The sequence below is a fragment of the Mustela nigripes genome, chromosome 10 (assembly GCF_022355385.1).
Source record: "Mustela nigripes isolate SB6536 chromosome 10, MUSNIG.SB6536, whole genome shotgun sequence".
In the NCBI taxonomy this organism is placed as follows: domain Eukaryota; kingdom Metazoa; phylum Chordata; class Mammalia; order Carnivora; family Mustelidae; genus Mustela; species Mustela nigripes.
In genome coordinates, this window is record NC_081566.1 from 37,947 (window position 1) to 57,166 (window position 19,220).

A 19,220-nucleotide genomic window follows, 5' to 3' on the forward strand; every position below is an offset into this window, starting at 1 on the left:
CTTTTTAACTAGCAAATGCAGTCTCTTTCCAGGAGGATTATCTACCTGGGAGATCAAATTAAGGTAGTAGAGGTTTAAGCAAATCAGACTTGTATTTTAGGGAATTCTGAAATCGAGTTACCAGAGAAAATCCAGGACCCCCAGTTCAACTGGAACGTTAGATGAATTATTGCACAGGACACATTAAGACTAAAAATTATTCATCGATGATCTGAAATTGAAATGTATCTGGGCATCTATCTTGTGTTTTTGTTCAATAAATCTGGCAACCGTCCTCTAAAAGTTTTACTTCTTTTTTTTTTTTTTAAAGATTTTATTTATTTATTTGACAGACAGAGATCACAAGTAGGCAGAGAGGCAGCAGAGAGAGAGGAGGAAGCAGGCTCCCTGCTGAGCAGAGAGCCCGATGCGGGGCTCAATCCCAGGACCCTGGGATCATGACCTGAGCTGAAAGCAGAGACTTTAACCCACTGAGCCACCCAGGTGCCCTTGAAAGTTTTACTTCTTTTCAGCAACTCCATCTTACCCCCGAATACCAGTCCTAGCTGATCAATACGATATCCGTGATGTCTTTCAAACCCTCCCCTCTGTTCCAGGTTAGGTCTGAATCATGTCTCTGCTGACATGGCCAGGATCCATGACCCGCCCCTGGATACCTAAGTAGTCAGAGGAACAGCCAGCCTGGACCCCAAGTCTTCTCACTGGATGCCCGGCCCTGTTTACAGAACCCTGCACCCAGCAACCCCCCAAAACACCCACACCCGCCCCTCAACCCCTCCCTGTCCCAAAAGGAAGTCCTGGACAACGAATCATTTCTTCTTTGCTGGCCGCTCGCTCCTTATTTTGTCCATGACATCTTCATTTGGCTTGGTGTATTGAACTGGTGGTGATTAGGGATTTGCCATGAATGTTTTCAGCAAAAAATTAAAATAGAAGAAAGAATGGGTTCTTTAATTGCTACTGGGGCAAACAGCTGGGTAGGGCTGATGTCCTTTGCAAGAGGGCAAAATTGCAGGATGGAAGTCGGGTGCACAACTGGAACCCTTTCCCTGACCCCAGGACTATAGGACATTCCAAGCAGCATTTTCCTCAGAAGAGACTTGCTGTCAGAGTCAGGAACGTAGTTGTTTTTAAACCTTAAAATTATCTTAAATTACACCATCTCTTGGGTCTCTCTTGGAAATAGCAAACAATTCAAGGGGTTATTTTTTTTTCTTTCTTTTCCTGTTTTTATTTATTTTTATTTTTAAAAGAAGTTTGTTTATTTGTTTGTTTATTTATTTATTTATCTTTGAGAGAGCGAGAGGGGCAGGCTCCTCACTGAGTGTGAGACAGACAGAGAGCTCAGTCTCAGGACCCTGAGATTATGACCTGAATGAAATCAAGAGTCTGACACTTAAATGACTGAGCCACCCAGGAGCCCCTCTTTTCCTATTTTTAAAAATTGTTTTTAAAATTGAGTTTTAGGGGCACCTGGGTGGCTCAGTCAGTTAAGTGTCTGCCTTTGGCTCAGGTCATGATCCAGGGTCTTGGGATCGAGCCCCATTTCCGGCTCCTTGCTCAGTGGGGCATCTGCTTCTCCCTCTGACCTTCTCTTCCTGTGCTATTTCTCTCTCAAATAAATTAATGAGATTTTTAAAAATTTTTTTTAAATAAAATTGTTTTACATACCCTAGAATGCACAAAGCACACTGACCTTTTTTTTGTATTTTCTATGTATTTTGTTTATTTGAGAAGCAGGGGGAGCAGCAGAGGGAGAGGGAGAAGCCGGCAACTCACTGAGCAGGGAGCCTGATTTGTGGCTCGATCCTGGGACCCCAGGATCATGACCTGAGTCAGATGTAGCTCCTCAACCAACTGCATCCCACAGGCACCCCCCGGAGCAGGCTGGTCACCATGTGCAGGTTGGTGCGTTGTTACGTTCACATACACTGGCCCTCAGATCGAGACAGAAGATGTTTCCATTTCCTCAAGGGGTCCCTGTGCCCCTTCCCAGTCAATACCACTACCCAGGGACAGCTGGCATCCTGGCCTCTGTCTCCTCACGTGGCTGTGTGTGTTCTTGAAGGTCACACCTGTATTCTGTGTCTGGTTCTGCTCAGCCATACGTGTTGTGCGTGTCAGGCATCTCTTTCTCTTTACTGCTGAGTGACATTTGTGTGTGTGTGAATGATACACAACCATTGATCTGTCCTTCAACATTTGGGTGGTTCCTGTTTTGTACTACGATGGATACGTCTGATGTGAACATTCTTGTACCTGTCTGGGACAGAGCCACCTGTTTGGGACTTTGGCTAGGTGTGGATTGCTGGGTCATGGAGCTGACTCTCCCCCAGCCACATGAAGGAGACGGCCATTAAGCAAACCTATGAACAACTCAGGATGTGTTTCTCGATCTCAGAGTGATCAGTGTCCCTTCTGCCTTCTATGCCAAGATCTATTTAGGATACCTAGTCAGCTGGGTTCACTGTCTCCCGGTTATTCTGGAAATTTGTAAACAAACTCAGAGAGAATTCCCACATGCCACGCTGTTCCAGCAGTGCCGAGCGCACTCCTAATCCATCCCCTAACCATTGTCCATCCCCTAACCATTTATTTTCTGGACTTTTTTTTTTTAAGATTTTATTTATTTGAGAGAGAATGAGAGAAAGAGAGTTCAAGCACAAGCTCGAGGGAAAGGCAGAGAGAGAAGGAGAAGCAGGCTTCCTGCTGAGCCAGGAGTCTGATGTGGGGCTTGATCCCAGGGCCCCGAGATCACAACCTGAGCCAAACGCAGATGTTTAACCCACTGAGCCACCCAGGCGCCCCTGGAATATTTTAAAGCAAATCTTAGGCCTCTGAAGTTCAGCCGTGAGTACGTGGGTACACGCCTCTGACACATAATAACCTTTGCATTTAACATCACTATCACACCTAAGAAAAGTTATACAGATTTCTACACACCATCTGTGTCCAAATTTTCCCAACTGTCTCAAAACCACTGTCGTGTCTGAATCAGGATGCAGCGAAGGTCTGCACATTGTTTCCAGACATTTCTTAGGTCTCTTTCAGTTTAGAACAATTCCTTCTTTCCCTTTCTTTACTTTTTTTAAAACATCACTTATTTGTAGAAGAAACCAGCTCATTTGCTCTACAGAAAACCCTATTCCGGGTTTTTCTGATTAAGTCTTCATGGGTCATACATGAACCATATGCTATAGTTCCTCTAAATTGGGAGTTAAACTAGAAGCATGATTAGACTCTGGCTGGGTTTTTAGTGACTTTGGCAAACATCGCCTCGTAGGTGGCTCTGGGCCCTCTCCCTCACATCACCTCAGGAGGCCCGTGGCGTCCTGTCCCTTCTCTGCAAGCTGAGATCTGAAGCGTGCGTCCCTTCCCCTCCACTCCGCCCACGCCCATGTATGGCCCCCCACCAACCCACAGACATGCACTGTCATCATGTCCTCCTCTTGGTCCACTCCACGGGGGCTTACGTCCATGGCTTCAGCGGTTCAAGTCATGGCGCAGAGAGCCTGATGGGATGTCTACCACTATCACCACTGCTCAGCCCAATCTGTGGCTGAGAATCCTAGCATCTCCCCGTCAGCATCTCCTTGCAAAGCAAGTGGCAGTTCAGCTCTGTCAGAATGTGGAGACTCTATGCATCTCCATAAGAGACTGCCTGAGATTGGCTTCTCTGTTCACCAGTTTTCACTAGTGGGGGACACACCCCTTCTCACAAGCACAGAGTTGGAAGCCTAGAGATTATAAAGGTGTTTTCCTGGTTGGTGCTAAATATGCTTTTTTTTTTTTTTTAAGATTTTATTTACTTATTTGACAGACAGAGATCACAAGTAGGCAGAGAGGCAGGGAGGGAGAGAGGGGGAAGCAGGTTCCCTGCTGAGCAGAGAGCCTGATGCGGGGCTCAATCCCAGGACCCTGGGATCGTGACTTGAGCCGAAGGCAGAGGCTTAACCCACTGAGCCACCCAGGCACCCCCTAAATATGCTTTTTTAGGTATTTTTACTCAGGTAGTCATAGGCCTGGTCTTTGACATAAACCCACAGGTGTGGCACCAGTGAAGCTAATTTGTGATTAAGCATATTCAGGCCTCTGTGTTTCTGCTCCCCACCCCCACATCTTTTTAGTTTTAATTGTGGTTAAAATAAAAATAAATAAAACCCACCCTCTTAACAGTTTTTAAGCGTACAGTTCAGTGGTGTTAACTATATCCGCAATGTCGTATAGCAGATCTCCAGAACTTTCTCATCTTGCAAAATGGAAACTCTATTATACCAACTGAATAACAACTCCATTCTCCCTTCCCTCCCCCACCTCTGGCAACCACCATTCTTCTTTCTGTTTCTGTGGCTTGGACTACCCCAGAGAGCTTATACAAGTGCAACCACATAGTATTTGTCCTTTTGTGACTGACTTGTTTCACTCATGATGTCCTCAAGGCTCATACCTGTTAGAGCGGGTGACAGATCCTTCTTTTTTAAGACTGACTAATATTCCATGGAATGAATATATGTATGTCCCACATTTCCTTTCTCCATTCATTTGGCAATGAATATGGGGGCTTCTTTCGCCTCTTGGCTAATCATGAATAATGCTGCAGTAAGCATAGGTGTGCAAGTACCTATTTGAGATCCTGTTTCAAATTCTTTGGGATATATACCTAGACGTGTGATTGCTGGATCATATAGTAACTTTATTTTTAGTTTTTTGAGGAAACTCCATGCCATTTTGCACAATGACTGCATCATTTTCCATTCCCACCAGCAAAGCACAATAGTTCCAATTTCCCCACATCCTCACCAGCATTCGTGTTCTGTATTTTGTGTTTTTTTATGATTGCTATCTTAATGAGTGCAAGGTGGTATCTCATTGTGATTCTAACTTGCATTTCTCTGACGGTTAGTGATGTTAAGCATCTTTTCATATGCTTGTTGGCCATTTGTGTTTCTTCTTTGAGGAATGTCTATTCAAGCCTTTGCCCATTTTTCAACTGAGTTATTTCATTTTTTGTGGTTGAGTCGTAGGAGTTCTTTTTTTTTTTTTTTTTTTAAAGATTTTATTTATTTATTTGACAGAGAGAGATTACAAGTAGGCAGAGAGGCAGGCAGAGAGAGAGGAGGAAGCAGGCTCCCTGCTGAGCAGAGAGCCCGATGTGGGACTCGATCCCAGGACCCCGAGATCATGACCTGAGCCGAAGGCAGCGGCTTAACCCACTGAGCCACCCAGGCGCCCCAGTCGTAGGAGTTCTTTACGCCTTCTGGACAGATATATAATTTACTATTATTTCCCCCCATTCCATAGATTGCCTTTCACTCTGTTGGTTGTTGCCATCAATTTGCAGAAGTCTTACAGTTTGATGTAGTCTATGTAGTAGATGTTTGTCTATTTTTGGCTTTTGTTTCCTGTTTTTTGGTGTCCTGTCTGATAAATCATTGCCAAGTCCAATGTCATGAAAGTTTTCCCTGTGTTTTCTTCTGGAATTCTCATGGTTTTAAGTCTTATGTTTAGGTCTTTAGTCCATTTTGATGTAATTTTTAAATATAGTGTAAAGTAAGGTCCTAACTTCGGTCTTTCACATGTGAATATCCTATTGTCCAAATGCGGCATTTTTTGAAGATGCTATCCTTTCCCTGTTGTGTGGTCTTGGTATCCTCTTGAAGATCACTTGACCACACATGCAAAGGTTGATTTCTGGGCTCTCTGTTCTGCCCCATCAGTCCATGTGTCTGTCTTTATGCCAGTACCTGTTTAGGTTGCTGTAACATTGTTATGTGTTTTGAATGCGGGAAGTATGAGGCTTCCAACTTTGTTTTTGTTTTTCAGGATTTTTCTTTTTTGATAATTCAGGCAATTTGAGATTCCATATGAATTTTAGGATTTTTTTTTCCATTTCTGGAAAAAAATGCCATTGGGATTTTAAAAGGAAGTGTATTGACTCGGTAAATAGCTTTGGGTAATATAGACATTTTAGCAATATTAAATCTTCCAATGGACGAGCACATAACGTCTTTCCATTTATTTGTGTCTTCCTTAGTTTCTTCAGCAAAATGTTTTATACTGGGGGCGCCTGGGTGGCTCAGTGGGTTAAACCGCTACCTCTGCTCAGGTCATGATCCCAGGGTCCTGGAATCGAGCTCCTCACTCAAGCTCTCTGCTCAGCAGGGAGCCTGCTTCCCTCTCTCTCTCTCTGCCCGAGTCTCTGCCTACTTGTGATCTCTGTCTGTCGAATAAATAAATAAAATCTTTAAAAAAAAAAAAAGATATTTGGGGAGCCTGGGTGGTTCAGTGGGTTAAAGCCTCTGTCTTTGGCTTGGGTCATGATCCCAAGGTTCTGGGATCAAGCACCACGTCCGGCTCTCTGCTCCACAGAGAGCCTGCTTCCTCCTCTCTCTCCCTGCCTGCCTCTCTGCCTACTTGTGATCTCTGTCTGTCAAATAAATAAATAAAATCTTTTAAAAAAATGTTTTATATTGTTCAGGGTACAGATCTACCACTTCCTTGGTTAAGTGTACTCTTAAGGTTTTTTTTGTTTGTTTTTTTAATGCCATAACAAATGGGATTGCTGTCTTAATTTCCTTCTTGGATTGTTCACTGTTACTGTATGGAAATGCAGAATTGACATCAGATCTGTGTATGGGTTCTCTAGATGTGGTTTTCAGAGACATAAGGGACCATACCTGTATTATGAGCTGTGTTAAGCTTCAAGTGATTGACAAAACGTTCCCAGTCTGTGTGACTGTAAGTCATTTGCCTCACGTACTCCTTAAAACCAACCCTGGCAGGGGGGTCTGGGTGGCTCCGTCAGTTAAGCATCTGCCTTTGGCTCGAGTCATGATCCCAGCAGCCTGGGATCCAGCCCTGAACCCACATCCCGGCTCCCGGCTCAGCGGCGAGTCTGCTTCTCTGTCTCCCTCTGCTCCTCCCCCTGCTCACTCTCTCTCTCTCTCTCTCTCTCTGTCAAATAAGTACATAAAATCTTTACAAATGAATACATAAATAAATAGAACAAACGCCGGCCATTTACGCATGTGTGTTGGCCGGGCCAGCTACTGTTGTGGACGCAGGACACGCTTCTTGGGTCTGTTGCGGCAGAAGAACTTGGAGGAAGAACAATCGCCAGCAGCCGCGAGGGCGTCTTAGAGACCCCAGCCTCTGGGTCTGGAGTCTTTTCCCTCTAGACGTGAATGAGAGGCAGTAGGAGGGAAAGAAACCAGGACGAGGGAAAGAAGAAAGAAGGGCCTGATGAGTCTCAGAAGGATGTTCTGCGAACAGAATGGAGCCGTTCAGCACGAGGGACTGGTGAGGCGCAGCCGGCAGAGACCGAGGCCACAGGGCGATCACGGTGAGTGTGGTTTCCTGAGTGGTAAGCTGAGGGGGGATAAAAGCCAGGAGAGAAGCTTCCTGTGGGAGAACGAGGGTGAGTAAGGCATCTGCCGAGCAGACACTCAGGAACGTGGAGAAGAGAAGGTGCGGCCCGCTGGGCTGGGAGGTAGACCTAGGCGTGAGGAAGGATGTATGGGCAGGTGCAGTGTCGCCAATGTCGGAATGCCTCCCCAGCATTTCTAGTTTCTCCCGAGTAAGGATCCCTGAGCAGAGGCACCTGCCTTAGCTCGTCCGCGGCCACTAGGACAGTCCCTCAAGTGCTTTCTTCCCACCCCACTTCCTTCTTACCAACCCCAGTTCCCACGGTGGCCTACCAGCCTTAGGGTAACCACGACTCGGGGCATGCGTGTGAGAGAAAAAGCACCACGCAGAGAAACAGACCCAAGAGACAGAGCCAGACAGAGAATTCATGAAGCCTTAAACACAGCTGCAGAATTAAAACAAAAATGTCAAGGGAACAGAGTGTTCCAGCCGACTGAACTTCCTGTTGGTAAGTCTCAGAGGAGGAGGGGTGAGGTCTGGAGCTCTAGAACTGTGGTAGAGGGAGGGCGGGGTCTTGCTCGGGGTGCAGGGGGACCCCTTTGCAGGCCTGGCCACCCAGGACTGGGGTTCCCCTCCGCAAGGCTGTTGACACTCACTTCCTGAGGCCGGCCATGGTCACGGGAGGCTTTCAGTTACTGGTGTGCCCAACCTACAGAAAACAGGATGTCAGGTTTCAGATCTGATTAAGCCACAAGATGCAAATTCCTTCTCCACCCCTCCCCCAAGCGGCTCCGATTGCTGCCACCCACACCGGTCCCCTTTGGGCAGCAGAAATGCATGCATCTCCCTGTGTGACTCCCATGGGAGGCTGCTGTTCTCCCTCGTTCATGGCCAGCTGGGCTGTGCAAGATCAGATTTACTGCCTAACCCATTTTCATTTGAGATTTACAGTCATTTTCCTTAGGAATTCCTTACTACCTCCTTGGGTGACTGATGAGACCCAATCTCAAATGAAGAGAATCGTTAAGTTGCTTCGCTCCTGAGGAAGCACACAGCTAGGGGCCTGGGGTCCCCAGTCCTGGGGGGTGGCTCCTCTGCCCTCAGTCACTCCAGGTGCGTGGTCATCCTGTCTCTCTCTCTCTCTTCCTGTTCACCCCTGTCTCTCTCTCTGTTTTGGCCTGAAGTGCCCATCACATACAAAAAGAAACAAAAACACAAAACAGAGGGAATTTTGCTCAAGACCAATAATCACCTGTTTTTCGGAAGCAAGTACCGAGCACAAAGCACTCCCAGAACAAAACTCGCAGCGCAGCCGGCCCCGTAGTAGGACCCCAGGATGGGTTTAAAGGTAATGCTTACTCAGAGGGCCAGCGTGTGCCCCATGCGGGCCACACTTTGCAGACCTGAGGACTGTCCAAGCTGGCATCCGACCAGCCCTCACGTCCCTCTCCACCACCCCTCAGCCTCTCTGAGCCCCTCGTTCACATAGTTCTTTCCCCACCCCAACGCCACCAAGCACCCCAGGCCGGCTGCCTCTTCCTCTTGTCTGCAGGCCTTCCTCGGGGCGCAGTGGCTGCCAGTGTTCACAATGATTCAGGATAGTTAGGATCCTGATATTTTGTTCAAATTTTGAGTCAAATGTTCAAGGGTCTACTACTTACTGCCTCCTCAGATAAATGACAGTCTTCTAAGATCCAGACTCCATGTGGGGCTCACAGGGCCCAATGACACTGGTCATTATGAAGAGGAGAACATTGAGGTAACACAAGGGTTAGAAAGATCAGCAAGATGAAAAAAAAGTCTTAAAAAGTCTCAGATACGGGGCACCTGGCTGGCTCCGTGGGAGCGCGCGACCCTTAACCTCAGGGTTGTGAGTTTGAGCCCCACAGTGGGTGTAGAGATTACTTAAAAATAAGATCTTTTACAAGAAAGTCTCAAGTACATCCCAGGTGGGGAAGCAGAGAAAGCGAACAGAGACGCGAGCGTACGAAATGTAACAACGACGCATTCCAAAACCGTAAGTCAGTCACAAGGAAGCCTCAGGCTCTGGGGTCGGCAGGTTATCCGGTGGGATGAGGCACGTAAACAAGCCTGTAAGTGGCAACACTCAGAAAAGGTCTCATGCTTGTCTACTCCAGAAAAAAACCCATAGTTCTTATCCATGAAATGTATGCATTATTTAAGAGAAGGTACCTTAAAACTAGTTTCCAAGACGAAGAAACACCACTCAAGATAGTGAAATTTATTCAGAATTGAGATTCGGGACCCCTTCCTCCCCTCCCCCGCCTTTCTGGCACGTGCAAGCAAAAAAATGCAGAACTGAATCCGAACTTAGAATATCTAAGAACTGTCGAATACAGTACAAATGAGGAGAAATGAGAGAAAGATGCATCTGTCCTCCAAGGTGAGGCTGCCGCCAAGCAGAAGACTTCATAGAAGTAGGTGGAAATCATCAGTGGAGGCTTGGCATTGAGAGACGGACATGACGGATGCACGTTAGAAGGACCCTGGCCATAGCGATGGTGTCTTCTTCCGGACACAGGACGGCAGCCGCTCCCAACAGTACTGTATCAGGAACACTCCAGCTCTCATCACGCTTACGACTCACCAGCAACCATACTAAGCATTTCCCACGTATTAACTCACTTAATCCCTACAGCTCTATGGGATCAGTTCTATGACTTCACAGACAGAGAAATGGGGGGGAATGGTTATGTAACTTGATCGAAGTCACACAGGGGGAGCCAGGAAGTCCGGTTTCCATGCTGACCTTCCTAACCCTCCGTGTTCCCTCAATGTCTTCTCTTTCTGCTCTTCCTACATTTGTCTGCAGCCGCTGAGGAAGCGGACCGCCGTGTGGGTTAGCTGCTGCTTCTGCTTGGGTGCCCGTGTCCATTCGTTCTTCCAACATGTATTTACTCACCACAGTGGAACTGGTCTTGATCACAGAACTTTGACCAAGGAGAACAGAATGTGCCTTCATTAAGTGTCAAGTTCTAGGAGAGGATAAAGGAAGCAAACAGGCAGTTAGAAAGCAACTCTCTCAAAGACAGGAAGAGGACAGGCAGGAGGCGCGAGTGGGAAGCTGTCTCTGGGGGCAGGGGGAGGCCCGAGAATGGGGGAAGGGCCCTACTCAGGACCCTACTCCCTGGAGGAAGATCGACCTGGGACTGAGGAATGGATAAGGGTTTGCTCTGGGCAAAGGAAGAAACTGTGTTTCAGGCAGAAGACAGAGCTCTTTCAGAGACCTGAAAGCAGTTCAGGACGCCTGGAGTGTTGAGGACTGGGTGTTCTCTGCTGAAGAAGGGGCCAGAGAGGTAAGTGGAGGCCTTGTCAGGAAACGGTGTGAGTTCACGTTCAATGGCTGGGGGTCTCGGAGTTGGAATGGTAGCACTTTACTGGTAAAGATGAGAGAAGAATCAAGAATGATTCCAGGGGCGCCTGGGTGGCTCAGTGGGTTAAAGCCGCTGCCTTCGGCTCAGGTCATGATCCCAGGGTCCTAGGATTGAGCCCTGTGGCGGGCTCTCTGCTCAGCAGGGAGCCTGCTTCCTCCTCTCTCTCTCTCTGCCTACTTGTGATCTCTCTCTCTGTCAAATAAATAAATAAATAATCTTTAAAAAAAAAAAAAAAAAGAATGATTCCCAGCTTTCTGTCCTAACAAAAGGGTGAACAGCGAGACTGCTCCAAGAGCAAAAGAGAAGCTAACAGGTGGGGACACAGGTTTTTAATAATTTTTGCAAATGTGCACTTTGCTGGGGTTGAAAAATGAGCATGGAGTGTGCAGAACATTTTCCACTTAGGGCATGCTGGATGGCTCAGTTGGTTAAGCGTTTGCCTTTGGCTTAAGTCGTGATCCTGCAGTCCTGGGATGGAGTCCTGCTTCAGGCTCCTTGCTCAGCTTGGAGCCTGCTTCTCCCTCTGCCTCCTCCTCCCCCTGCTCCTGTGCTCGCTCTCTCTGACAAATAAATAAATAAAATCCCTTCGAAGAAAAGAAAGAAAGAAAGAAGTCGTTCTTCTCCTGTTGTCCATGTAGAGAGCGCAAAGGAGACGGGTGGTAGGCGGGACTTGGGCACTACACTTCCTCATGACCCGTTTCACTTTACGGTTCAGAACCATTGCAGGTGTTTATCTGAAGGCCATGTGGGTAACCTCCAGCGTTGGACAAACTCCTGCCCAATCCAAGATGCCGGTTCATATTAGTAAATGCCTTTACTGGCAAAACTGCAACAGCACTTAACATCACTAAAAATATCCTAAAAGAAATTGTGATATGAATTACCCTATGAAAATACACTTTAAAAATATGTACTTTTAATTCTGTAAATAGGTTCCCTTTTTTTCTAGAAGAAGTTAGTTCTTTTTCCTTTTAAGAATCAGGAAAGAGGGGCGCCTGGGTGTCTCAGTCAGTTAAATACCCAACTCTTGGTTTTAGCTCAGGTCATGCTCTCAGGGTCGTGAGATCAAGCCCCGCCCTAGGCCCCACAGTCAGTGTGGAGTCTGCCTGTCTCTCTTCCTCTGTTCTTCTCTCCCGCTTGCATGCACTCTCTCTCCCAAATAAATGAGTAAGCTCTTTAAAAAAAAAAAAAAGAAGAAGAAGGCAAGATAGGGGTGCCCGAGTGGCCCTGTCTGTTGAGGGTCTTGGTTTTGGGTCAGGTCTGGATCTCATGGGTTGTGGGATGGAGCCCTGAGTCAGGCTCTGCTCTTGGCCTGAGTCTGGTTGAGATTCTTCCCCCCTTCCCCTTGCTTGTGCTCACTCTCTCTTTAAAATGAGTAAATAAATAAAATCTTTGGGAGGGGACAATAAGGAACGATAGAGGATTAGCCACATCCGATGCCCAAAATTCAGATAGGAATTAAGACACTTCAAATTCTGACAGTGATTACTCTAATTTTTTCAAACTAAATTTTTTCCTCCCCAATAGGTATTATTCAGGTCGCCCCTCTCTTCTTCTGCCTCATTCTCCCATCTCTGTTTGTGCGTGTGGGTGTGCCTGTGGTCAGGTCGCCCCTCTCTTCTTCTGCCTCCTTCTCCCACCTCTGTTTGTGCGCGTGGGTGTGCGTATGGGTGTGTGCGTTCCTTCTCCCTCCTCCCATGCCCGGCTCTTTCTCTATCTCCGCTGAACACTTTTTTGAGGAATGCAGCTTTGCCCGAGCTGGTATGTAAGTCTGACTTTGTCTTCTTGTAAGTTTGTATCTATCTTAATCATTGGAATGCTTTCAGCTATAACAAAACACTGTACTCAAATGCTTAAACCACAAAGAAATGTATCACTTCACGTAGGAAGAAATCAGGGGATAGTCCCTCCACAACTGGCCGGGTCAGTGCCTCAGCAGTCCCTGGTGAACGACTATTTGGTGAATATTTACTGAAGACCTAGCTGTGCCGGCCTTGATTTAGGTACATGGGATCGACACTGACCAGAAAGAAACAAAGTCTGTCTTCATGGAGCTTGCATTTGGGCTCTTCCCAGCTTTTCTCATGGTAGCAAAATGGTTGCTCCTGTTCTGGGGATAATATTAAATAAGAAAATACCCCATATTTACAGGGCATCTCCTCCTCTCTGTGTCCTTATCAGAAATCATAAAGTTTTCCCCTTTAATCTCATTAACCAAAATCTCACTTATTTCTCTCTAAACCAATTTCTGGAAAGAAGAAATTTTTTTCCTCACTTGTCTTAGACTATTCTGGGTTTACTTCTTTACAGAAGCTTAAAAGGGCTGGGGCGGGGTAGGCGGGGAGGCAGGAGGCACTGGGTGGCTCAGCAGGTCAAGGTCTATCTTCAGCTCAGGTCATGATCCTGGGCTCCTGGGATCATGCCCACATTGGGGTCCTGGAATTGAGCCCACTTCAGGCTCCCTGCTCAGCAGGGGTCTGCTTCTCCCTCTCCCCCTGACTCCCGCCCCAACCTCATCTCTGGGTGGGGTACACAGTCTCTCTCTCTTTCAAATAAATAAAATCTTCAAAAAATATATTTTTTAATTAAAAAAAAAACTATTACCAGGTGTCACTCCCTATTGACTAGGGGTGAGGCCCAGGCATAGATACTTTTTTCCAAAGCTCCTTGGGTCATTCTAATTGACAGCCAGAGGTGAGGCTGGGGTTCAGGTGTTCGGGATGATACAATAAGGTTGAAAAGGTTTGAGTTTCTTGTAGGGCTACAAGATTTTCCCTCCTAAACATGGAACTTGCCTCAGAAGAAGCCCACAGTCTGCTGGGGCCTCCAGACCACCCTCTTCAGGTTTCTGTCAACACTGCTCCTTAGCATGGGTAATCAGACCAGTGCACTCGCTGGGCTTCCCCTGCCCCACCCTGGGAAATCCCTGACGGGCCCTTGCTGCAGCTTCGGACGCCAGCCCCTTCTTTGGGGCCCTGGAGGCGAGCGGGGTCTCTGTGGGTGTGCACAGACTTCCCTCGGTCCAGTTTGGCTCTTTGGTTGTTTCCTTCTTTCTTCTTTCTTCTTTCTTCTTTCTTCTTCTTCTTCTTCTTCTTCAATTAAACCTCTCCCCCAAAATCATAAAGATCCATGAGTTTGCTACAGCCACACAGAGCTAGCTGTGCCAAGGAAGGCTTGGATCCTCTCCCCTTCCCATCTCCTTCTGCTGTCATACTAGGTGCTCTCTGACTGTTCTCTCTCTCCAGCATCAGGGACACTGGGGACACCGGGGCCCTTGCCACCCTGGGGATGTCTGGGGTGGAGGTGGAATGGGGAGGAACAGACAGTGGAGGGACTAGGCAGGGAGTCCACTGAAATCAAACAAATGGGACAGTTCAGTCCCCCCCCCCCAGCTTTTTCCTTCATGTTTCAGTTTAAAATAACTTTAAACATCAAGAAAAGCTAAGTACAAAGAACCCCACATATCCTTCACCCAGGATTCCTTGCAGTTTTGCCAATTATCCTAATAATTTCTCTTTTTCTCAGCTCTACTGAGGCATAATTCACTAATAACACTATAAGATACTTAAAGCGTACATTGCCATGATGTGTATGTATGTGTATATAATGTATATACAATAACCCTTTACTTGACTATACAGTCGAAGGAGCCGACCAGAACCACACGTTGAACAGTGGTCCTGTCACTGTCATCTCCTTCAGCCTAGGACCCTTTGAGGAACAGACCACTTTGAGGAACATCTTCCTATCTAGCTTCTCCAGTGTTTCTTCAGCTTTAGACTGAGTCTATGCACTTTGGGCAAGAACATTCCAGAAGCGATCTTAGGCTCCTGTATCCTGTTGAGTAGCATGTGATGTCAATTTGTCCCCCCGTTGGTCATATTTACTTCAATCACTTGATTAATATGATGTCTGTTAGGTTTGTTCTCTGTGAATGTGCTTTTTCCCTTTTGTAACTAATGAGTATCTTGTAAGGGGGATGTTTTTAAATTATGAAAATCCCATTCCTCATTTCATTTTTACCCTCCAGATTTAGCATCCAATAGTATTTTTTGTACGATTTTATCTATTTAGTTGAGAGAGAGTGTGTGTGCACAGCGGGGAGAGGGTCAGAGGAAGCGGAAGAAGCAGACTCCCTGCTGGGGAGCAGACTCCCACTGGTGACCCCCAGGATCGTGACTTGAGTCAAAGGCAGACCTTAACCGGTTGAGCTGCCCAGGGGCCCCTCCAGTAGTATTTCTTACCTGAAATTATACCTATGATGATTGTCGTACAGCAAATTTCTTCCAATCTTTGTCCCGTTTGTTCAATGATGTTCTGAGAGGTTTCTCTCCGCTGACTCACCTGGTCATTAGTTTGGAGTCAGGAACTTCTATTTTATTTCATGGGTTACACCTCATCGCTACCATTATTTCTTCCGATTCTTAAATTACCCCAAATTATCCCAACATTGCCAGGGGGAACTCCTGCAGAGTTCTTGGTCCTTTTAACACTCCTCTGTCATTCATTGAGAACCTCCATATTTTCTGTGAAAAAAAGATGTTCCAGGCTAATCTCGTATTTTATCTGCCCCAGCCCTATAATCAGCCATTTTCTTCCACAAGACCTGGTTCCTTTAGTGGAGAACGGTATTTAGAAACCAAGATCTGGGCTCTGTGTGCACTGATTGCTGCTGGGGTGTCACTGCCCCTCAGCTCCATCGGTGGCTTCAACTAAGAAATACGTGTGTGTATATATATACATTGATGTCCACAGCCATCTGCAGACTGCAAACCATGCCTTCACACCACTACCTCCCATCCACTCCAGCACCAGAGTTCATTCTAGTCCCTTCCGCCTCCCACATGTTTGTACCTCCCTTGCCCAGAAACCTGGCTCCCATAGGCCTCACTATATCAACTTATTTGCTCAACTTCCCTATGTAGCCAATCTCCTGATCCCTGAAGGGCCAGTCAAAGCCTTCCCCATGCCATCTCCAATCCCTCCTGACAGTCTTCTGCACATTGGAACATCTTCCCTGTGGCTTGTTGCCACCCTGCTGCCTTCAGACTCCACTTACCTTCCACGCATTGAAACAGCTACCCCCTTCCATCTTCTGCCTCTGGGAAACCCTCCGTTGTCACTCCTTTAACACACAAAACCCCTAAGCCTTTATGCTTTCATTTCAGCATTCTCAACTCTATTCCTCAATGATAGTCACTTAGGGCAAAATTAGTTGTTTTGTTTTTGCCACATTCCCAGAATTTAGAGCTGAAGTGTGTGCATGCGTATATATTATTTTTTTGAGTTAATATTTGCAGTCATGAAAGAATATTTGTTTCTTGCTCTTCATTTTAGAAACGGATGATCAGCAGTATGGTGTCGCCACCAAGAACTGATTGATTGAGCTCTTGACAATTCTGCTCAAAAACTCATGGAGTTACTGCTTAACTTACCATGGTCTTCATGATCTTTTCTCCCAGTGGGTCTTTTCTTTCACTGGGGACCCATCTATGGAAAGGGCTTTGTCTTTGATTTGATGACAAAGATTCTCCTAATTTGCTCCACTTCCTTACGCACTCATTCATTCACCAGATATCCCTCAAGGACCTGCTTTGTGTCTATGGCTGCCCATGGTAACAAGGGCTCCACGACACACACACTCCCCTGCCCCGGCTACGTGTCTGGTGTTCTTTGTACTTCCTTCTGCACTGGCCTCTACTTACTGCTTGGCTGGTCAGACAGCAGGGGTATCTGAAGGAGGCATGGGAGAAAGTAAAGGAAGTGGGTCCTGATGAGAGACAACGAGCCCCCCAGAGAGGAAGGGGAACAACCCTCTCAGAGCCACTTTCCCTTCCCCTTAGGCTGTCACAAGAGCAGCAAGGCACAACCCCAGGTGACCCAGCAAAAATAGAGTATTTACCAGCTGGGTTGTGTCCGTTCTGGCTTCTGGGGATATTCTGGAGGGGCAGGAGGGAGAAAAGGGGAGCACAGCCCCACACATGCTCATGGCTGCTGAAGTGAGCGCAGGGCTATGCTGTCCTCCACCCCTCTCTCCCTGGTTTCCACTCCTTCCTCTAGTGAAGGCCTCTGCCTGGGCCCCAGAGAGCCCCAGAGAGCCCCACAGCCGCTTTCCACTCGGCAGGTCCCGAGACCCCAGAACATGGCAGAGGTGCAGCTTGACTGCGCTTGGGGCCATGGGCTCTCGCTGGGCAGGGGAAGGCATGAGCAGGGCGTGGGTGCAGCTGCGAGGTACTTGGGCGGCTGTGACGCTCTCTGGGCCTAACGGTTTCCGGTGGGTAGGCACTTCCGCCCTCCTGTTTCTGAAGCCAGAAACCTGTGCTGGGGCAGCCCCATTCTGAGCCCAGCAGAAGATGAGATAGAGGTGGAGAGACAAAGGCCCCACGAGTCAGGGTTAGGAAACATGGTAAGAGAATGTTCTGTCACCCGCTCAGTCCTGCACCTTTAAAAGGAAGAAAGGAAACCGGTCACAGGAACAAGTGCCTACTGTAAGGTATCAGGAGGTGTCCTTCCCTGTAAGGTATCAGGAGATGTCCTTCCCTGCTGCCAAGGGGACATACCCTTAATTCCTGGGGGCAGGGGGCCCTTTCATGGGCCCCCAGAATGCCCTGCCCGAAATAAAAGAAATATCTGGTCACTATTTATTTGAGCTTGTACACAAAGCTGAGCAGTATTAAAACAGCTACTCTTCTCAGAGGCCGACTGAACTGTATCCGTGAGGAAGCTCAGGATCAGAAAGGTTAAATGACTTGTCAGAGGAAGCCCAGCGAGAAAGTAGCAGAGCTGGAATTCAACCCACTGTCCGTTTCCGAAATTGAGGTCTTGCCCCTATATTCAGACCTGGAAAACACGTCGGCATTTAGGCTGTTCATGTTTTAGAAAGTCAGGCTTTTGGCAGGTTCTATGATGGGAAGAAGGTCATGTTGCTAAGACTGGCACCCGAAGCAGCAGTCTAAGTGCCCAGGGGACACCAGTGGTGTTGGAAGGAACGGCTGCATCAGAGCAGTCCTAGAGCAGTCCTTCCTCCTGCGAGCAAACTCTCCACTTCTTTGCTTTCCGGGATTCTCCCTAGGTTTCCCTAACAGGGCTCACTGTCGCCCACCCTCCTGCTGCTCTCTGACACTGTTCGCCCTCCCTGCTGGGCGCGACCATGGGTGAGGCCTTGGGGATGGGAGCAGGGCTGGCCTACGCGGCGGGACACCGAGGCGGGACACCGAGGCGCCTCTCCCTGCCAGCCAGTCCCCTTCCATTCGCAGTCCTTGCAAGCATCTCCCCCTCTTCTCTCCGTCCTGGGAGTGGGGAGGGGGCGGGGGATCCAGAAGGGGCCCTTAGAGCTGGCGGCCAGTACACACGCTGGGAGCAGAGAAAGAACTTCCTGCAGATTCCAGGTCCCGCACCAGCCCCTCCCACGCAGCCTCCTTCTGTTCTTCAGCCTCTGCTGGGACAGCCCTGCGGGAGGGCTGCTGTGCTGGGTCTTCCGGGAATCTGGAATCCGAGGTTCAGGGTCCCGCCCTTTACTCTAGTTAATAGGAACGGCGAAAAGGCCCTTTAGCGAGCAGCTTGTGGGAGCTGAAATTCCCACAGATTCCAATGCATCCACCAAATCAGGGGGAGGGAAAAAGATGTAATGCTACAAGCGACGTGAAAATCCTTGCTTGGAGTCCCTGTGCCCCCCACCCCGCCCCGCACACAGCCGAGAGGCGGACGGAACGAGAGGGGTTTCCTGCAAACGCGACCGTGCGCGTGGGAAGGATAAGGGATGAAAATAGGAAAGGGGTCCCGTGGGTCCCACGCGGAGCGCTGGAGGCTCGGTGGGAAGAGCTCCCGCCTGAGAGACGCAGCCGCATGCGGGGTCTCCCACTCCCACGCAAGGATGCCCGGAACCCCGGGTGTGACCTGGACGCCGCCGTGTCTTTCGCACGAGGAGGTCGCACGTCAAGGAGGGAAAGAGAAAAGGTGACGAGAATGGAAGAGCGGCTTGGCGCTGAGGGCAGGACGAGCGCATTGTAGCGGGCGGGCAGCTGGGGAAGGGCGGCCGCGGGGCCGACCCCAGGGTCCCGCAGACACTTGCGCGGGCGCGGGGCAGGCGCCTGTCCCATCCCCATGTTTGGGCAGATGAATGGAGTCGCGACTCCCCCGCTCGAGTCCTGCCCTGGGAGGGGACAGTATCTGTTTAGATTTGTGTCTAAATTTAAACCCCGATCGCCGGCCTCCCTCCCCCGCTCCCCACCCCTTCCCCCTCCCGCGGCCTCCCCCTTCCTCGTGCTCTCGCGCAGGGCCGGGCCGCCCGCAGTCCCGAGCCAGGCAGCCGCGCGCCGCCGCCCCTCACCCAGCCGGGCCCGGGGCGCGGAGCCGAGCGCACAGCGAGCGCGGCCGCCGCGGAGCCGGCACCTGGAGGCCATGGAGGTACGGCGCGCGGGGCGGCGGGCGCAGGGGGGCGGCGGGGGCGGCGGGCGCAGG

The 19,220-nt window shown here is 48.7% G+C and overlaps 1 protein-coding gene and 1 long non-coding RNA gene across 3 annotated transcripts in view; one reads left to right on the forward strand and one right to left on the reverse strand.

Annotated features, from left to right (window-relative positions):
* Positions 1-9,685: 9,685 nt before the first annotated feature.
* On the reverse strand, positions 9,686-15,307 carry LOC132026035 (uncharacterized). The gene is made up of 2 exons (XR_009406742.1): positions 15,005-15,307; positions 9,686-10,361 (listed from the first exon to the last, which is right to left on the reverse strand). It is a non-coding gene; the product is annotated as an uncharacterized LOC132026035 (long non-coding RNA).
* Positions 15,308-18,483: 3,176 nt separating this feature from the next.
* RCSD1 (RCSD domain containing 1) overlaps positions 18,484-19,220 on the forward strand; it is a 60,574-nt gene continuing 59,837 nt past the window's right edge. Inside the window, exons 1-2 of one of the 2 annotated variants that reach the window (XM_059412367.1) lie at positions 18,485-18,716; positions 19,037-19,166. In XM_059412367.1, coding sequence (XP_059268350.1) covers positions 18,520-18,716; positions 19,037-19,166 — 327 coding nt within the window. In that variant the 5' untranslated portion in view covers positions 18,485-18,519. Of the gene's footprint in view, positions 18,717-19,036; positions 19,167-19,220 lie in introns of both variants that reach the window. The other variant, XM_059412366.1, reaches the window with a different exon arrangement.